This window comes from Salmo trutta, chromosome 27 (genome assembly GCF_901001165.1).
Source record: "Salmo trutta chromosome 27, fSalTru1.1, whole genome shotgun sequence".
Taxonomy (NCBI): Eukaryota; Metazoa; Chordata; class Actinopteri; order Salmoniformes; family Salmonidae; genus Salmo; species Salmo trutta.
Genome location: NC_042983.1, coordinates 19,505,252 through 19,525,474, shown reverse-complemented (window position 1 = coordinate 19,525,474; position 20,223 = coordinate 19,505,252). Strand labels below are relative to the sequence as shown.

Below are 20,223 nucleotides of genomic sequence, written 5' to 3'. Positions count from 1 at the left end.
GGTGTGTATTCTACGTTGGACTGAGTGACAGACCAAGCAGGGCTCCAGCCCAGAGCCTGTTCTCACCATGATCTGGATCTCCAGCTCGCAGATCTGCAGGTCGTGCTCGTTGTTGACGTACATCCTCTTCAGAGCACAGCGCACCCCCTGGTTGGTCCGCACCAGGAACACAATGGCAAAGCCTCCTGTGGAGGGAAGGAGTGAGAGCGCAAGAAAGAATGCAGAGGATGCTTAATTTTTTGCATTGACCTGTGACTGGGTCACCACTGAAGTCAGCTGCAATGTCAGCCAAGTTAACAGGAACGGAATACAATAAACAACATGAAAATGGCTAAATATGGAGCGACAAATGTTCGTTTCGTTACACTGGTTCCCCCTTAAGCCAAATGATGAGCTTTGACCTTCAAATGTCAGCGACAGTGACTGAATCAGCCCAGAGTCATAGACAGTCAGCCTCCTCCAGTCTCTCTGCTCAGCCTCAATGAATGAGTCAAAGCTGCTGATGCTGCTGAGAGGCTGACTGAGCAGAGCAGAGGGGGCATCCTCCAGTCTGTCCATTACCTCATCATGACAGCAGCACACCACACAACCCTGGAAACATGCCCCCTCACACACACTCATATAAACACACACTTTATGACCCTGTATAAACAGTGGGGGTGGCAAAGTTAGCTGGGAAGATAGGTTGTGATGTGTGTTCAGTCAGAGGGAGCTGTGATAAAGGACGGCTCAAAATAGCATTGGGCGAGTCAGCAGTAGAGCCGAGACATAGAAAGACTGCAGGTATTGGAGCAGCAGCACTGACTGGAGACAGTGAAGAGTGCGAGATTCCATCATCCGGCTATTAGAAGAACATTGTACTGACACAGGGCAACTGGCAAGGCTCCAAAAGGGCCCTTATGTCGGTCTCTCCGTCTCTCTCACCTGCTAATTCAGACGCACAACGCCACTAGTGATTGCGTATGTGGCTGGCTGTGCCCACTATTTGTTTCTGTTGAACAAGGAGGCAGTGCTGGCATGCTTTGTTCCAGCGTGATACATCACTGGGCTCTTTCATCTACACACCTTTCACACACAGCAAGGGGGCTGGCCTTTACCTCCATAAAGAATAATTCCCTCAGATGGGCAGGGTTCAGTAGAAGCACTGTCTGGAACTTAACATACTGTGCATGTATCTCAGCTAGACTTCTCACATCGTTCAAAGAGAGGTAACAGTAGTGCATTTGTCAGTGATGCAGAGCTGGTGTTTTGAAGGATTGGTGGCTCTGCAGTGTTGTAGCAGCACAATGCTGTAAGGTGTGAGTAGTATGTGTGTCTGTGATTATGAATTATAGGCTAGTAGTAGCTGAGCTAATGCTCGGAGGGGTTGGTTGAGAGCTCTGCTGTGCTGCTGCAATGACATGCACTACGCTAAATAAACACCTCCAGGTTCTGATCAGAGCAGAAACATATGGGCCAGGACCAAGTTTCACTAATCTGAATAAGAGATTGACTTCGTATTGGTTAATCTCTCTGCTACACGCACACACAAGCACCATCAACACACAGACACTTCCCAGTGCAGGTGGCTTGGTACATTTACATTACATTTAAGTCATTTAGCAGACGCTCTTATCCAGAGCGACTTACAAATTGGTGCATTCACCTTAAGATATCCAGTGGAACAACCACTTTACAATAGTGCATCTAAATCTTTTGGGGGGGGGGTTAGAAGGATTACTTTATCCTATCCCAGGTATTCCTTTATCCTATGCCCTGATACTGCAGTGGCATTTCAGCACCTCACCTTAAACCACAGAAACAAGGCTTGGCTGTCCTCCTGAATCTTGTAGATTATTTTTTAGAGGGGCCTGCATGCTCTGAGAAGAATCAATACAAACTGGGAGGTGGCTGTACATTTGAATGCAGAAGATAAGGCACTACAGAGCACCTGCAGCCTGTACAACAAGTGAGGTCTAAATCAAGCCTTTGAGAGCATTCGGCTACTGGACAACTGCTTCCTTGTCTATTTTCACTGCTGACACAGCTAGGCCTAAAGCATTTCAACCCTGCAGTGAACTCACTAGGACAAACACACAGTCAGTCCTATTAGAGGAGCCTGCTTCTGCTGCTCAGAGAGGCCTGTTGGTAGCCACCCCTGTGCTCTCCCAACATGCTGTCTATAGCTGCCTGCGCTGAGCCATGCCCTGGGCTGAGTCATCCAGCCTGCCTCACATCACTAAGCCAAGGACAGCTCCCCTCCACGTGATCTGTCTGTTTGGGGTTTGATCATCAGAGGCTTTGCACCACAGCCTTCAGTTCCATAGGAGCTACTGCTGTACAATGAGTATCAGTTCAAATAATCAGTGTGGCCTATACACTCAGTAGAATGGTAAATGTACGACCAGTGGAGGGCCAAGCTAAATCTGTTAACATCAACTCATATATTCATACAAATGTATGCAAAATAGAGTGTATCCAGCAAAGCCTATCTTGTCCCCGTTTCAAAGTTAATATCAGAATACCTTGTGGGAGCAAGCACAAACATGTAGACCTACACACAACATGGAGTGTGTGTGTGGGTGGTCCTGTCTGAGCTGACGTAGGGTTTGTCCTGCCAAGCCACTGCTAGTTTGCGCCGTCTAATCTCAGGCACCTACGTGAAATTAGAGGGATTAGCCACCTTAAGTAACATGCCACAAGCAGCACATTGACTTTCACCAGACTGGACGGGCCAACAACAAGTACATTATAAACATTCCCCCTTAACACTGATGACAGCCATTATAATACCCCGCTGTCCACTCAACCAAACACAAATAAAAACATGTAAGTGTTTTGGCATAAAGTTCAGGAAACAATGATAGACAAGCTCCATTGCAGTGATGACAAACAGCAAACTATAAATAAAAATGACTACTACATGGTTTATAATCATGCTCACTGAGGCGTTTGCATTATGCTGCATCCTGCATGGAGAAGACAATTCTTCTGGCACTGTCGAGTCTCCAGTCGGCATTAATATTATATTAACCCAGCTTGCACCAGCTGATACTCGTTGATAATTCGAAAAATGAAAGACAGTTGGTTTTCCCAGCATGCCCCAGTGGTTTGTGTGTGCGCCCTCTGACAGTGGAGTGAGGGGCAGGCAGGCTTCTGCCATGACAATGTCAGTATTAGAGGGCTAGTGTTACCATTCCAGCAGTAACGTTACACGCCTGTAAACTGGAGTAAATGACCCACCTTGTTGATACTGTAAAGAGAACGTGTTGCAGCTAAATGCTTTCTGTTTTTGGGATTGCTGAGAGAACAGGGGCAAAACTGCTTTGACATTTCCTGTAAATGTGACCCAGCAATACCTCAAAACCAGCTGAACAAAAATAGCCTGAAGGACAGCAAATCTACAGCCAGAAAAATGTATCTATGGTAAAACATTCTAACTAACATTCGTCGAAATGTGTGATTTCTAATGGAGGGCAAGAGTGGTTTGAGGGAGAGGGTCATCTCAGCTGGTTCTACCACTGGTCCCAGACCAGTGAACCACATAAGCAGCCTCTTCATGCATGGTTTGAGAATATTCAGAAAGTTATCCAGTTAGTTATACTGAGTGATTTTACTGTGCTTGACTGTATCATCCAACCCCCATGTGTCACTGTCTCCTCTGAATGACACACTCACTTTCATAGAGGAGTAGTCCTAAGCCTGCTGAGAACTGAAAGTGAAGATATCCAGGCATTCAACCAGGGGTGGTACGGACTGAAACATGGTGTCCATCTATTATTCAGCAACAGGCCCTCAGTTGACAGAATGGCACATTCACTTTGACCATGGTCATGTGGATCAGCGTAGCATTGTCTCTAAAGCAGAGCTTTAGTGTTTGGGACACACAGCGTCAGGATCAGCAGACTAGACTGTGGGTGTAGATGGCTCATTGACGGGACAGTACTGCGTAGAGCATAGGGATATGGTGTGGAGAGCAGCAGCCTAATGGGTTAATGGTGTAGACAAGTAAACAATGCAGACAGCAGCACACTGAGCCAATAGCGTCAATCAAGAAGAATGGTAGGCGGGCCAAACAGGCCCCCATTAACATTGACGGGGCTGTAGTGGTGCGGGTTGAGAGTTAAGTTCCTTGGTGTCCACATCACTAATGAACTATTATGGTCCAAACACCAAGACAATCATGAAGAGGGCACGACAAAACCTATTCCCCCTCAGGAGACCGAAAAGATTTGGCATGGTTCCACAGAGCCTCAAGTTCTACAGCTGCACCATCGAGAGCATCCTGACCTGTTATGTCACCGCCTGGTATGGCAACTGCTCAGCATCTGATCATAAGGCGCTACAAAGGGTCATGTGTACGGCACAGTACATCACTGGGGCCATGCTTCCTGCCATCCAGGAACTATATAATAGGCGGTGTCAGAGGAAAGCCCATAAAATTGTCAGAGACTCCAGTCACCCAAGTCATAGACTGTTCTCTCTGCTACCGCACGGCAAGCAGTACCGGAGCGCCAAGTCTAGAACCAAAAGGCTCCTCGACAGCTTCTACCTCCAAGCCATAAGACTGATGAACAATTAATAAAATAGCCACCGGACTATTTACATTGACTGACCACCCCTCCCTTTTGTACACTGCTGCTACTCACTGTTTATTATCTATGCAGTCATTTCACCCCTACCTACATGTACAAATTACCTCATCTAACCTGTACCCCCGCACACTGATTCGGTACCAGTACCCCTTGTGTATAGCCTCGTTATTGTGTTACTTTTTAATATTATTTTTGACTTTAGTCTTTTTGGTAAATATTTTCTTAACTCTTCTTGAACAGCACTGTTGGTTAAGAGCTTGTAAGTAAGCATTTCACGGTAAGGTCTGCACTTGTTGAAAGCAGATGAACAGGCTACAGAGAAACCAACATGGGAAACGTGAGAGCAGTACTCGGCAATTCCACAGTAACGGGATTATGCTTTGACTCTTTCACTTTAAATGTACAGTCGTGGCCAAAAGTTCAGAATGACAAACATTAATTTCCACAAAGTTTGCTGCTTCAGTGTCTTTAGATATTTTTGTCAGATGTTACTATGAAATACTGAAGTATAATTACAAGCATTTCATAAGTGTCAAAGGCTTTTTTTGACAATTACATGAAGTTGATGCAAAGAGTCTATTTGCAGTGTTGACCCTTCTTTTTCAAGACCTCTGCAATCCACCCTGGCATGCTGTCAATTAACTTCTGGGCCACATCCTGACTGATGGCAGCCCATTCTTGCATAATCAATGCTTGGAATTTGTCAGAATTTGTGGGTTTTTGTTTGTCCACCCGCCTCGAGGACTGACCACAAGTTCAATGGGATTAAGGTCTGGGAAGTTCTGGCCATGGACCCAAAATATCAATGTTTTGTTCCCCGAGCAACTGAGTTATCACTTTTGCCTTTTGGCAAGGTGCTCCATCATGCGGGAAAAGGCATTGTTCATCACCAAACTGTTCCTGGATGGTTGGGAGAAGTTGCTCTCGGAGGATGTGTTGGTACCATTCTTTATTCATGGCTGTGTTCTTAGGAAAAATTGTGAGTGAGCCCACTCCCTTAGCTGAGAAGCAACCCCACACATTAATGGTCTCAGGATACTTTACTGTTGGCATGACACAAGACTGATGGTAGCGCTCACCTTGTCTTCTCCGGACAAGCTTTTTTCCCCAGATGCCCCAAACAATCGGAAAGGGGATTCAGAGAAAATGACTTTACCCCAGTCCTCAGCAGTCCAATCCCTGTACCTTTTGCAGAATATCAGTCTGTCCCTGATGTTTTTCCTGGAGAGAAGTGGCTTCTTTGCTGCCCTTCTTGACACCAGGCCATCCTCCAAAAGTCTTCACCTCACTGTGCATGCAGATGCACTCACACCTGCCTGCTGCCATTCCTGAGCAAGCTCTGTACTTGTGGTGCCCCGATCCCGCAGCTGAATCAACTTTAGGAGACGGTCCTGGCGCATGCTGGACTTTCTTGAGTGCCCTGAAGCCTTCACAACAATTGAACCGCTCTCCTTGAAGTTCTTGATGATCCGATAAATGGTTGATTTAGGTGCGATCTTACTGACAGCAATATCCTTGCCTGTGGAGCCCTTTTTGTGCAAAGCAATGATGACGGCCCGTGTTTCCTTGCAGGCACCCATGGTTGACAGAGGAAGAACAATGATTCCAAGCACCACCTCCTATTGAAGCTTCCAGTCTGTTATTCGAACTCAATCAGCATGACAGAGTGATCTCTAGCCTTGTCCTCGTCAACACTCACATCTTTGTTAACGAGAGAATCACTGACATGTCAGCTGGTCCTTTTGTGGCAGGGCTGAAATGCAGTGGAAATGTTTTTTTGGGGATTCAGTTCATCCATCAAAGAGGGACTTCAATTGCAATTCATCTGATCACTCTTCATAACATTCTGGAGTATATGCAAATTGCCATCATACAAACTGAGGCAGCAGACTGTGAAAATTAATATTTGTGTCATTCAAAACTTTTGGCCACGACTGTATGCCAAACAAAAAAAACATTGATTTCAAAGTTTAATGAACCATAAAAACTCTATGCACAGACTACTTAATTTCCAAAAACGAATTTAGTGGAAGAACTGTGCAGATGCAAACTTCGGTAATGGAATTATGGTAATATCTCCCTCATGTTTTATTCAACCACATTTTTCAAAAATCTATAAATATCTGATCTGAATTAAGATTCAAAGAGGTTTGCAGAAGTAATGGGGTGTCAGCTATGACATGGCACCTTGAGTTTGAAAAAAATATATTTTGGTTACTGAACTACATTAAGTGAAGTGGATTTACACCCGGTAACGGAATTACATCATGGGTCCCTGATCTGTACTACACAGAAATGCATCATTATGGATATGAGTGTCATTCTCCTCTTGTTTCACAAGTTTGGACATCACAGCACAGTAGAGTACAGTGCAATACAGCACAGTTCAGTTCTGTACAGTAAAATATACTTTTCTTTACTGTATAGGACATATTCTACTGTGCTCTAATCACTACTGAACTGTATTTTATTGAAGTGTAATCTACTGTGCTCTACTCAATGTACTGTGCTATCCAAACTTGTGAAAATACATATGATAGGTTTTGATTTGGTCCAGCGGGGTCTGTCTGTGTAAGTTAAAAATCAAGGACGGGGTGGACTGTGCAAATAATTTGTACTACTTTTCAACATCCATGGATGTCCGGAGTGGGTCTGTGCTCAGTGGGTGAGGATGCTGGTTAGTGAATGGAAAGAGTGGGCTCATGGGTACGTGTCAGTAAGAGCTGAGAAAGGTGGCATTAACTGGAGAGAGAGAGAGAGGGAGGGCTTGTCCAGATGCACTGTCTTGGTTTGACCACCAGACACAGAGAAGTCAGAACATAACAATATGCCAGTGGAAGGGAGGACAGTAGCAGGTGGCCCAACTGTTTGTGACTATGATTTCCCATTGTAGCCAATTCAGTTGCAGTAATTCCGTTACAGATTTTTTGGTAATTCTGTTAATAATTTGTACGAGTTTTAATCACTTAATAATTCAGAAACAAAATTGATATCAGTAAAATCACTACTATGACACGAATGTCGATGAAAATTTGTGAATCAATTTATAGGTACAACACAATCCCGCCTCTCGTCATGAGCTGTCTGGCCCTTACCGAGAACCACATACTGTATTTTTAACAGGGTCGTTAGCAATTGAGTTTTCAGAATATTTTTCCACCCACCTAGCTCAAATTCTAGACGTTGGAATAAAAGAAAACTACAGCATCCATAAAAGGACCATTGTACTTTTTGTAGGGTCAACAGTTTTTATAAAGGTTTAAAAAAATAAAGTCAAAATATATATAAAAATAAAAAATAAATAGCTCTCACGTGCCCATTAAGAACCAACGATGTGCTACCTTATTCAGCTGAGGCGCAGCTGAGGCGCAGCTGAGGCGCAGACGTTTGTCTTGGGATATAAACATTGAGTTGTTATTTTACCTGAAATGCACAAGGTCCTCTACTCCGACAAGTAATTCACACATAAAACGGTCAACCGAATTGTTTCTAGTCACCTCTCCTCCTTCCAGGATTTTTTCTTTGGACTTTACATGGCAATTGGCATCTAAATTTGATAGTATTACCACGACGACCGACCGAACTCAGTTCATCTTTCAATCACCCACGTGGGTATATAACCAATGAGGAGATGGCACGTGGATATCTGCTTCTATAAACCAATGTGGAGATGGGAGAGGCAGGACTTGCATCGCGTTCAGCGTCACAAATAGAACTGACTTCTATTTTAGCGCTTGGCAAGGCAGATGCTCGTTGGTATAAATTTATTTTGCAACGCACACGACACGAGCGGTGTGGTAAGCATGCAATGCACCTTTAACAGAAAGTCACCATCTTACAGTTGAAGTCGGAAGTTTACATACACATTAGCCAAATATATTTAAACAAATTTTCACAATTCCTGACTTTTAATCCTAGTAAAAATTCCCAGCTCCCAGGCTCACGGGGGTGTGGCCACTGACTAGAAATTCCTGACTGATGTTTTGAGCTGTTGCTTCAATACATCCACAATTTCTCTGCCTCATGATGCCATCTATTTTGTTTAGTGCACCAGTCCCTCCTGCAGCAAAGCACCCCCACAACATGATGCTGCCACCACCGTGCTTCACGGTTGGGATGGTGTTCTTCGGCTTGCAAGCATGCCCCTTTTTCCTCCAAACATAAAGATGGTCATTATGGCCAAACAGTTCTATTTTTGTTTCATCAGACCAGAGGACATTTCTCCAAAAAGTATGATCTTTGTCCCCATGTGCAGTTGCAAACCGTAGTCTGGCTATTTTATGGCGGTTTTGGAGCAGTGGCTTCTTCCTTGCTGAATGGCCTTTCAGGTTATGTCGATATAGGACTCGTTTTACTGTGGATATAGATACTTTTGTACCCGTTTCCTCCATCATCTTCACAAGGTCCTTTGCTGTTGTTCTGGGATTGATTTGCACTTTTCGCACAAAAGTACGTTCATCTCTAGGAGACAGAATGCGTCTCCTTCCTGAGCGTTATGACAGCTGCGTGTTCCCATGGTGTTTACACTTGCGTACTATTGTTTTTACAGATGAACGTGGTACCTTCAGACGATGAACGTGGTACCTCCCAAGGATGAACCAGACTTGTGGAGGTCTACAATTTTGTTTGAGGTCTTGGCTGATTTCTTTTGATTTTCCCTTGATGTCAAGAAAAGAGGCACTGAGTCTGAAGGTAGGCCTTGAAATACATCCACAGGTACACCTCCAATTGACTCAAATTATGTCAATTAGCCTATCAGAAGTTTCTAAAGCCATGATAATTTTCTGGAAATTTACAAGCAGTTTAAAGGCACAGTCAACTTTGTGTATGTAAACTTCTGACCCACTGGAATTGTGATACAGTGAATTATAAGTGAAATAATCCGTCTGTAAACAATTGTTGGAATAATTCCTTGTGTCATGCACAAAGTAGATGTCTTAACCGACTTGCCAAAAATATAGTTTGTTAACAAGAAATTTGTGGAGTGGTTGAAAAAATGAGTTTTAATGACTCCAACCTAAGTGTATGTAAACTTCCGACTTCAACTGTAAATACCAACTAACGTTCTGATCAATGTGTATTTCAACTATTTAACTGTACTAGAACGCTTAAGGCCGCAAAAAAATTACATTTTGGTTATCGGTATCAGGTTTTTTGTCAAGAAAAATATCAAATATTGTATCGGCCAAAAATGTCATATAGGTGCATCCCTACTATTTATGTTGTTTACAACTTTTACCTTTACTCCACTGCATTCCTAAAGAAAATGTACTTTTTACTCTCACACGTTTTCCCTGACACCCAAAAGTAGTCATTACATTTCGAATGCTCAGGAAGGACCGCAATATGGTCCGATTCACACATCTATCAATATAGCTCACTATGTCCCCGTCTGCCCGTAATAAAAAAACAAGAAAATCATGCCGTTTGCTTAATATAATGAATTTACTTATGACAATTTAGTACTTTTTCCACCACTGTACTTAAGTACAATATAAACCATATTTTACCCATGTTACCGGAGATGCCTTTTTCTTTCTTTGTATCGGTATTCGCGCACATTTGATATTTCAAACTATGTCAAGGAACATTTTTAAACTAATACCGGGTCGCTGATTATATGTTTTGATAAACATTCAGTCATGTTACCTAGCTAGCTAACAACCTGGTAACTTGACAGTAGGTACAGGCCAATTTTATTGGCACAGGAAGAAAAGGTAAAGGGTCTGCTAGTCATGAGATGTGCTTCGAAAGGTAGGATTCCTATTGGTCTAATGTAAGCCTAAAGTAAATAAATCTATTTATTTCTGGTGCTCCTTAAATTCTGTTTGGTGTCTAACGTTTTAAATTGGGAGCAGTGTGTATAGGAGTGTTTGTGGGAGAGAGAGTGGTGTGTGTGTGTGTGTGTGTGTGTGTGTGTGTGTGTGTATGTGTGTGAGACCGAGGGAGTGTGTGTGTGTGTGTGTGTGTGTGTGTGTGTATTAACTGAAGAGTAAAGAAGGGTTCATGCAGTGTTTTCCACTGACACAATGACATGCAGATCCTTACGCATGTATATTCGTTCCTCCCATTCCTCCAGCCAAATCACAGGTAGGCCTTTGCAAATATGAGCAAATCAGCCATACAGTGCCATATTCTATTATACACTGAACAATGTGAAGTTCAACTCAATGTGTTGTATTGAGTAAGTGTGAATTTCAGTGACAGGTTTTTGGAGAATGTTTAGAAAACGTGGACAAGCCTCTGGGGGACGGGGCAAACAGGATGCTAGGCCACTTATTTTTACACCGTGGTATCGCGACACTACTAGGTATCGTAATATTTAGCCTGGTATCTTTTGTAACATTTTTGGTACCGTGACAACACTATTTCTGATACCTTTTAATATTATTTCTAGTCAGTGGCCACACCCCCGTGAGCCCAGACATCCCATTAGGCGTCATAGAACCGCCGCGTCTTCGACAGAGGATAAAACCCACTCCTGAAGAAATTCACACCAGACTAGAAAACATGCAGCTGACGCAACATGTTAAAATAGTTTGCACTACAACTCTACCAAAGGACAAGACCATACCACGTGGCGCATTGGCTACAAGGCTGGAAATGGTTAAACTGAGACCATCGATCCCTACAGAATAAGAGCAAATCTTAGATGTATAATTACTAGTCTGCAGCTAGAAATTACATAAGTCTAGAAAGAGAATACCGACAACCGCTGAAGCATCTATCCTATGAGAAGATTTCCGAATGGTACTCTGAAATATCCATTCTAACCACCTACAACCGCAAAAGACATTGTGACTTCTGGGAAAGTTAACCAGAGACTCTGATGAACCCTACAGGACGATTGAATATTCCACCAGAGAAGACAACGACATACGGCGTAAATATTTAAATTACAATTATCCTCAAATGAGCGGCCATTCACGTGCAAAGGATTAGCATTTCAATTAATATAATTCTAGACTGTGTGTAGTGAATCCATCTGGTCTTTCCCGCTCTTTCCCAGTCCCCACCCCTTTCCTTTTGTCTTCCAAACAGTCATATCGGATTAGCCCACTAGGGACTTTCCTATCATTGTTAGTAAGCAATATCTACTGTCATGTATTTCTGTTATTATTTAGTTAGTTACAAATTGGCTTAATTATTTATTATATTGCTGAATCATTATGGAAACTAGGGTTTGTGCAGATAACCAAGAATTTTACGACGTTTGGAATGAGACTAATGAGCTAACAATAAATAATCATTAACCTCTTACATCTACACGTTCCGCTAGCGGAACGTCTGCTCCAATATCCAATGATGGGCGGGGCGCGAAATTCAAACTCCTCTAAATCCGAAAACTTACACTTTTCAAACATATGACTATGTTACAGCTATTTAAAGACAAGACTCTCCTTTATCTAACCAAACTGTCCGATTTCAAAAAGGCTTTACAGCGAAAGCAAAACATTAGATTATGTCAGCAGAGTACCCAGCCAGGAATAATCACACAGCCATTTTTCAAGCTAGCATATCATGTCACATAAACCCAAACCATATCTAAATGCAGCACTAACCTTTGATGATCTTCATCAGATGACACACCTAGGACATTGTGTTATACAATACATGCATGTCTGTTCAATCAAGTTCATATTTATATCAAAAACCAGCTTTTTACATTAGCATGTGACGTTCAGAACTAGCATTCCCACCGAACACTTCCGGTGATTTTACTAAATTACTCACGATAAACGTTCACAAAAAGCATAACAATTATTTTAAGAATTATAGATACAGAACTCCTCTATGCACTCGATATGTCCGATTTTAAAATAGCTTTTCGGATGAAGCACATTTTGCAATAATGTAAGTACATAGCCCGGCGTTACAGGGCTAGCTATTTAGACACCCACCCAGTGTAGCCTTCACCAAAATCACATTTCCTATAAGAAAAATGTTCTTACCTTGCTTGTTCTTCATCAGAATACACTGCCAGGACTTCTACTTCAATAACAAATGTAGGTTTGGTCCCAAATAATCCATCGTTATATCCAAACAGCGACGTTTTGTTCGTGCGTTCTAGACACTATCCCAACGCTAAATCTCGGCCACGAGCATGACGCAAAATATGACAAAAAATTTCGAAATATTCCATTACCGTACTTCGAAGCATGTCAACCGCTGTTTAAAACCAATATTTATGCAATTTATCTCGTAGAGAAGCGATAATATTCCGACCGGGAATCTGCCTGTCTGTAAACTGAGGAAAAAACCAAAAGCCGGGGGCGGGGCGTGTCACGCGCCTAAGGCTTAGTCCATTGACTGACCACTCAGCATTTGCTCTCGTGTGCTTCAGCCAGGGCTTTGAATGACATCATTCCTGTTTTTCCCGGGCTGTGAGACTCCATTGTTGACGTGAGAAGTGTCACGTAAGAGCAGAGATCCTTTGTAAACGACAGAGATAATAAAGAAGGGCAAGAAATGTTCAGACAGGGTACTTCCTGAACAGAAGCATCTCAGGTTTTTGCCTGCCATAGGAGTTCTGTTATACTCACAGACACCATTCAAACAGTTTCAGAAACTTTGGAGTGTTTTCTCTCCAAAGCTAATAATTATATGCATATTCCAGTTTCTGGGCAGGACTAATAATCAGATTAAATCGGGTACGTTTTTTATCCAGCCGTGAAATTACTGCCCCCTAGATGTAACAGGTTAATGGAAGACTAATTGAAAATATCTTAAGAGTCGATTCGGGAAATCGAGACTAAACATTTTTTTTCTGTGGTGCCCCGACTTCCTAGTTAAAGTTTACATGATAATTGTAATAATAATTACAGAGAATTGATTTGATAAAATAACAGTCTTGACATTTAATGATAGTTACAGACACGACAAAGGGAATATATTTCTTAAACACTGTTGAATATTCCGATAATATGGGGGTGGTAATAGCATTTCTTTCACATGATCCATCAATTTAGAAAAGTGCGCCTGGGTAAGCATCATCTTATAATTATAAAATATTTTATCTGGACACTGTTTTTGATATTGCTACTACACAAGTAACCATTTCACTGTACCCTTTACACCTTCTGTATATTGTGCATGTGACAGATTTAATTTGATATAGTGCGTGTTTAACGGAGACGGTAATGTGAACAACATGACCAGCACCAGTCAGATTAGGATACAGGCCAAGAGAGTATATTTTTACCTGGAGTTCACACTTATTGTAGGCTACTACTTTTACCATTTTTAGTCTTGATGTCTTTGGTTGTTTACTACACTACTCACTCAGTTTAGTACATGGCATCACATGTGAATCCTTAAAGAGATGTGGGGCTAAGGCTTAAGAGGGTGTGAACGATGCTGAATGGGTGTAGACAACATGCTCTCCAGTAGGTGTAATAAAATATTCAAGGGCCATTTTCTCAAAAGTGGGGTTACAAGTTTATCAACTCTCAAAGCAGAATTACTTTCCCATTGATATACCATTTTCCAGCTTAGTCTACTTTTATCCAATGTAAAAAAACACAATTCCAAATGTTGTTACATAGGACCAAATCCAGATGGTGGGTCACACATTAAAAACTGCAAACATTCTCTACAGCCCAAGGCAAAATGTGTAGAATTGCTTGAGTTGAACTCTGAAACGTACAAAAAAGTATCTCCGCTGTAAAGAGGGGGGCCACTAAAATGTACGCATACCCGCAAGCAACTGTGACCCCTCATGATGACTTCAGATTCTGGTCTACCAAACATATTAAGAAATGACAATGACAAAGCCAGATAATCATCAACATCACGCGAAGGAGAACATAGCTCAAGAGGTAAGGTGTGTCAATGTTCCAACCAACCCTGTGAAGCAAATGCACACACCCACAAAAGTCAGTGACCAAAGACAAGCCGCGAGGCCAAACCAACACAACTCTCCCAATCTAAAAGATAATGTATTGTGTGGAGCATGTGCTAATTTATTGCCTTAAGTCAGTCCTTCTCAAATAGTGGGGCGCGCCCCCCTGGGGGGGCTCGGAGCGATGCCAGGGGGGGCGCGTGACCCCGGGGAACACGCTTTTTTTCGCCGCGTAGTAGTTATTTTTTTAACCGAACAAGAGCACACAGCACAGAGCAGGAGATATGAAGTGCAGATAACAAACCCTTAAGAGACACCATGGAAACATATTTAACAGGGATGAGAAGAAAGGCGGAGAGAGACGGAGATAATGAGACAAACGTAAGTCTCCCGAAAGCTAAGACGAGGAAATATGACGAAGCGTATGTAGCGCTTGGCTTCACTGTGACTACGGTGGGAGACGAGGAAAGACCGGTATGTTTACTGTGTCTAAAAATGTTGGCAGCGGACAGCATGAAGCCAAATAAATTAAGGCGTCACTTAAAGACATTACACCCCAATCACACTGATAAGCCGCTTGAGTTTTTTCAGCGAAAACGTGCCGAATATTGTCAACAATCGTCCCGCTTTGTGAATGCTACTTCAGTAAACCAGCGAGCACTGTTAGCATCATATAAGGTGGCGTACCAAATTGCTCAGTGCAAAAAACCCCACTCCATAGCAGAGGAGCTGATACTGGCTGCAGCATTAGACATGGTCTCTGTCATGCTGGATGACGCAAGTGCTGCAAAAATAAAAACTATCCCTCTGTCCAATGACACTGTCGCCAGACGTATAAATGACATTGCTAGCGATATTAAAGAACAGCTGGTAGATAAACTCAAAGACAAACGTTTTGCCTTACAGTTCGATGAAGCAACTGACAGCAACAAAGACTGTTTATCGCTTATGTACGTTTTGACATGACAAACTCCCCTGTGTGAGGATCTACTTTTTTGTAAATATGTCAGAGACAGAGCCACAGCTGAAGAGCTATTCAAAATGCTGGACTGCTTCCTGACTGAGAATTGGCTAAAGTGGGAGAACTGCATTGGTGTTTGCAGTGATGGTGCACAGACCATGGCAGGGATGAGAAAAGGACTTCGGGCACTCATCAAGAAGGCCTCACCTAATGCTGAGTGGACACACTGTGTTATACACAGAAGTACTGGCATCAAGGCACCTTTCCTCTGAATTAAGTGAGGTTATGACTGACATTGTAGGTGTAGTCAATTTTATAAAGACCAGACCACTAAAAACAAGTCTTCTCTACTATCTGTGAGGAGATGGGAGCTGAACATCAAGCTGTGCTGTTTCACAGTGAAGCAAGGTGGCTGTCACCAGGAAAAGTCTTGTCCCGAGTTTGAGCTCAGAGAGCAGATAAGAATGTTTTTGGAGCAGGAGCACAAGTATGACATCACAGAAAAATTTAGTGATGAGAACTTCCTGGCAAAACTGGCCTACCTGAGTGACATATTTGGAAAGCTAAATGAACTAAATCTACAGCTTCAAGGGAAAGATAAACACCTCCCTCAGGTCACAGACAAGATCAGCTCTTTCACTCGAAAGCTTGCAATGTGGGGCAGGCGACTTGATGAAGGAAATACTGATTCATTCGAGAACCTGCATGAATTTGTTGACACTACTGACTATGATGCCACCTCAGTGATTCCATATATTAAGGAGCATATTTCATCACTGATGGGATTCTTTAAAAAGTACTTCCCTGAAAACAGTTCCCAATATGACTGGGTGAGAGATACTTTCAATGCACCAGCTCTAACTGCCTTCAGCTCTGCAGAGGAGGACCAGTTCATTGATATGACGTCTGACTCCACATTGAGACTGAGGTTCACATCACAGACACTGAGTGAATTCTGGCTGAGTGTAGAGAGGCAGTATCCACTCTTAGGGCAGAGGGCCATGGGCATTCTTCTTCCTTTTGCAACATCTTATCTTTGTGAGACTGGCTTCTCTGCTGTTGCTGCACTGAAGACCAAGTACAGGTCCCAGCTAAACATTGAGCAGGAGCTGAGAGTTGCAGTATCATGCTTCAAACCCCGCTTCGAAAAGCTGTGCTCTGCAAAACGTGCTCATTGTAGCCATTAATCCTGACTTCTTCATTTTGATAAAAAAAAAAAATCAGCACAAATTGTTTTATTCATTTTTGTTTTATAGGTCAAAATGTTTCATATATTGTGCTCCTGAGTTAATGTTGCTGATCAATTTGAATTTATTATTATTTATTGATTATATTTAATTTTTCAGTATCAAATGGTCAAAAAATGTTTACAGTTTAAATAAGGGTTTAATTTTTTTTAAATTTCAGCCAAATTGATGCACTTGAAGTCTTTTCTGTTACAAACTAAAAAAAACAATGTTAATAAACTTATTCTTTGTTGTAAGTTGATCTATATTTATTGATTTTTTATTTTTCTTTAATGTTAATAAGCATATAATGTTATGCAGAGGTGTACTTATAACAATTTTATAGACAAATGATACTATTTACAGTCGCGGCGGAGAGTTGGGGGGGCGCGAAATGTTTACTTCTTCCTAGGGGGGGCGTAACAGAAAATAATTGAGAAGCACTGCCTTAAGTGATAGGCCTCCCCACTGTGTGCTGCCATTCCAGTCACTCCCAGTAGGCCTTGGAGCATCTATGCCTTTTAAGTGTATTCTCCATCCTCCATTGACAGGAGATTAATGGTGAACACATATACAACAGAAATTAATTGGGAACAATATGACCCGTTTGGCTCCTACAGTCCTCATGTAGCAAATTGTACTGATACCCTCATCTAAAAATCGCACATTTTTTTATCCCCTCCATTTGTCATCAAGAGTTGTGACTCAAGTCAGAAGATAATGTCTGAGCAGACTTAAATTAATACCTTGTTCCTCCATTCTTGAGGAATGGGGGCTAGAAATGTTAGCCTATAATGTATGTCAGTTATGATGAGGTGAGATTCCAATTCCAGGGCCATGTTCCTCCTGTGAAAGACCAACCAGATGGACAATCCTGAATGATAGAAATGCTTGATACAACCTTGCCCATGTCCTAGATGCCCCATCTGCTTCAGGATGCAGACTGTCCAGTTTTTAGATTCCTATCACCATCCGTCTGGTGGTCATATTCCAAATGAATCCTGACACTACCAGTGACACCACAGCTGTTTTAGGGTGCTCACAGCTGTTACAGCAGTTGCATACCATACCAGAGCTTCCAAGGCCCCCAGGCATAGGCTAGCCTAAGTCCTTATTATTGACCATGATGACAGAATTTTTGATAACACCAAGAATTAAAATCAAAGCCAATCTGTTATTCCACTACTTGCAAACAAAAGCAGCTATTGTTAGTGTATGTTATATTGAGATCATGGCATGGAGGCCATATCACAGCTTGGTCTCAGACATTTTAAATCTGGGACACTGAAATTCGTATATGTTACATTGTGTATAAGACAGAAGGTTACTTATGACTGTTTGATTGGGGTGGATAGGTGGGCGTATAACCCAAATGTTGCGTGTTCGAATCTCATTAGACAATTTTAGCATTGGAGCAACTTTTATACTACTACTTATTATTTTTTTTAGCTACTTTGCAACTACTTAGGATGTTAGCTAACCCTTCCCCTAACCTAAACTTAACCCACAGTGGAATTCGTAAGATATACGTTTTGCACATTCACAACATATTGTAAGTTTTGCAAATTCGTAATATATCATGCGAAATGGATGGACATCTGTAATTTAATGCATACCATACGAAACGCCACATATCGTAAATGAGGTATCTCGATTTACGTACAGAATTTTTTTTAAATGTATTGAAACCAGGTTGCACGTCATCAGGGTAAACTTGCTTCGAACCCAAACTTGCTTCCAACTTGGCACTAGTGATATCAGGCAATGTTTGAATAGCAGATCAATTACTTTAACGTTAACTCACCTTCAGCAACAGTTTCATCAACGGTCACTTGATACCGTCCAATGGTGAAAACCCGTCCAATAAAACTGCCACCGCTGCTGATCGACCCAATGCCACCTCCACCTGCTCCAGAACCAGGCCCGGAACTCGCAAGTTCCCGGCGTGAATCGAAGAACTTCTTCATTTTACGGTGGTGAAAGCCAAGTACCGATTGGTTTGCAATCAATACCTATCCACAAGAACGCCTAGCTAGCTATTCGATTTGGATAATTGAATGACCGTAGCCAATTTAGGTTAGTTAACAAGCTAGCTATCTTAATGATGAGCCTCCTCGTTCGATTTCCAGGCGCTAGCTAGCTAGCTACCAAGGTGTCGACTGTCATAATAGCTAGCTAGCTAAATAGCCAACTAGCTAGCTAACTCACTATCAGCATATGCGTTAACACGGGTTAGCTATTAACTAAGGTTATTGCTATAACATTGGCAATTGATAATCAGTTAGCTAGTGGTAGCAAAGAAATCCTATCTAGCTGGCTTTGACAGTTGTGTTGGCAAACTGCTAAGCTAGCTAGCTAGCTAGCTAGCTACTCTGGCCAGCTTGTTCTAGTTATTTACAAACATCCTCACCCATTTTCAGCGTAAAGGCATTTAGCTAGCTATTTCACCCGTTTCTCCAGAGCTCTTGGTGTAAACACCTGAATACTCACTGCTTTATCTTCGAGCATTAGCTAACTAGCTGCCTAACGTTAGCTACGTTGGTGTCTTAGTAGCTAGTAATTCATAGCCAGCTTTACTCCCGTGGACAACTGATCTGCCTGGGCGCAACGTCGATGACAAACTGTGCAGATCGGCGCTACTGTCAGTTAGATTCGGTAGGGCTTTAGATCAGGCAAGTTACACCGTAGATAATGTTTGCACCTTCGAACAATCTAAGAAAACCTTTCTAACTTTACAAGGTTCTTCGACGCGAAAGACCGTGTACTATGCTAAATTTTGAAAATAAAAATAAATACACTAATATGAGTGACGTTGACCTAAATGAGACCAGGGAATTGTAGTCCGTACAAGGTACGTTGTGGAATCGGCGGGTCGCCTTCAAAATAAAGGCACCTCCTTTGAAACTGATGCAAACAGTTAAACATTCTGGAATCATGACCCAATTTGACTAGATAATGCTAAACTATTTTGGAATGATGTTAAATAAATTCAACAAAAGACAATTAGTTAATTTGACCAACAACAAAAAATATTTTAAAATCGTACTGTGGATGCCCTTATGAAAAAGATTGCAGCATACTGAAGTTATACTACACAATGACTGCAAATACTGCATCCAAAATAACACCGTTTTTTTACTGCAGTAATTTTGCAGTGCAGTACGCTGCAGTTACTCTGCAATTACTGCATCCAAAATACCACAGTCGACTGCAGTTACTGCACTTTTACTCCAGTTTTAAAACTGAAATATTTTTTGTAAGGGTGTATTAGACTTCAGAATTGCATTGGGGGCATACTAACAGTGCAATGTATAGTCTTACCTATGGATCTTGGGTCCATTAATAGGAAATCACGTCACAATTTAATATATTGTGCATATTGGACATTCATATTGCAATGTAAGGCCTTACCTATAGATTTTGGGTCCATGAAATGGGGTATCAGCCTACTCAGTGACACTCACAGAACACAACTGTGAAGAGTTTTCACAAATGGGGTATTGTTTGTAGATGTAACATAACAAAATGTGGAATAAGTCAAGGTGTATGAATACTTTCTGAAGGCACTGTATAAGGCCAACTTAAGCTGGAGACAAGAATGCTAGAATGGGTGAGGTCTGG

The 20,223-nt window shown here is 42.0% G+C and overlaps 1 protein-coding gene across 26 annotated transcripts in view; it reads right to left on the bottom strand.

Moving 5' to 3' along the window:
• The window catches only part of LOC115164529 (AP2-associated protein kinase 1), a 43,016-nt gene extending 23,597 nt beyond the window's left edge, over window positions 1-19,419 (bottom strand). For all 26 annotated transcript variants that reach the window (XM_029717094.1, XM_029717100.1, XM_029717101.1 and 23 more), the window contains exons 1-2: window positions 18,407-19,419; window positions 67-185 (exon numbers count right to left, since the gene is read on the bottom strand). In XM_029717094.1, the coding sequence (XP_029572954.1) occupies window positions 67-185; window positions 18,407-18,569 (282 nt within the window). In that variant the 5' untranslated portion in view covers window positions 18,570-19,419. The remainder of the gene's footprint in view (window positions 1-66; window positions 186-18,406) is intronic.
• Between the last annotated feature and the right edge of the window lie 804 nt (window positions 19,420-20,223).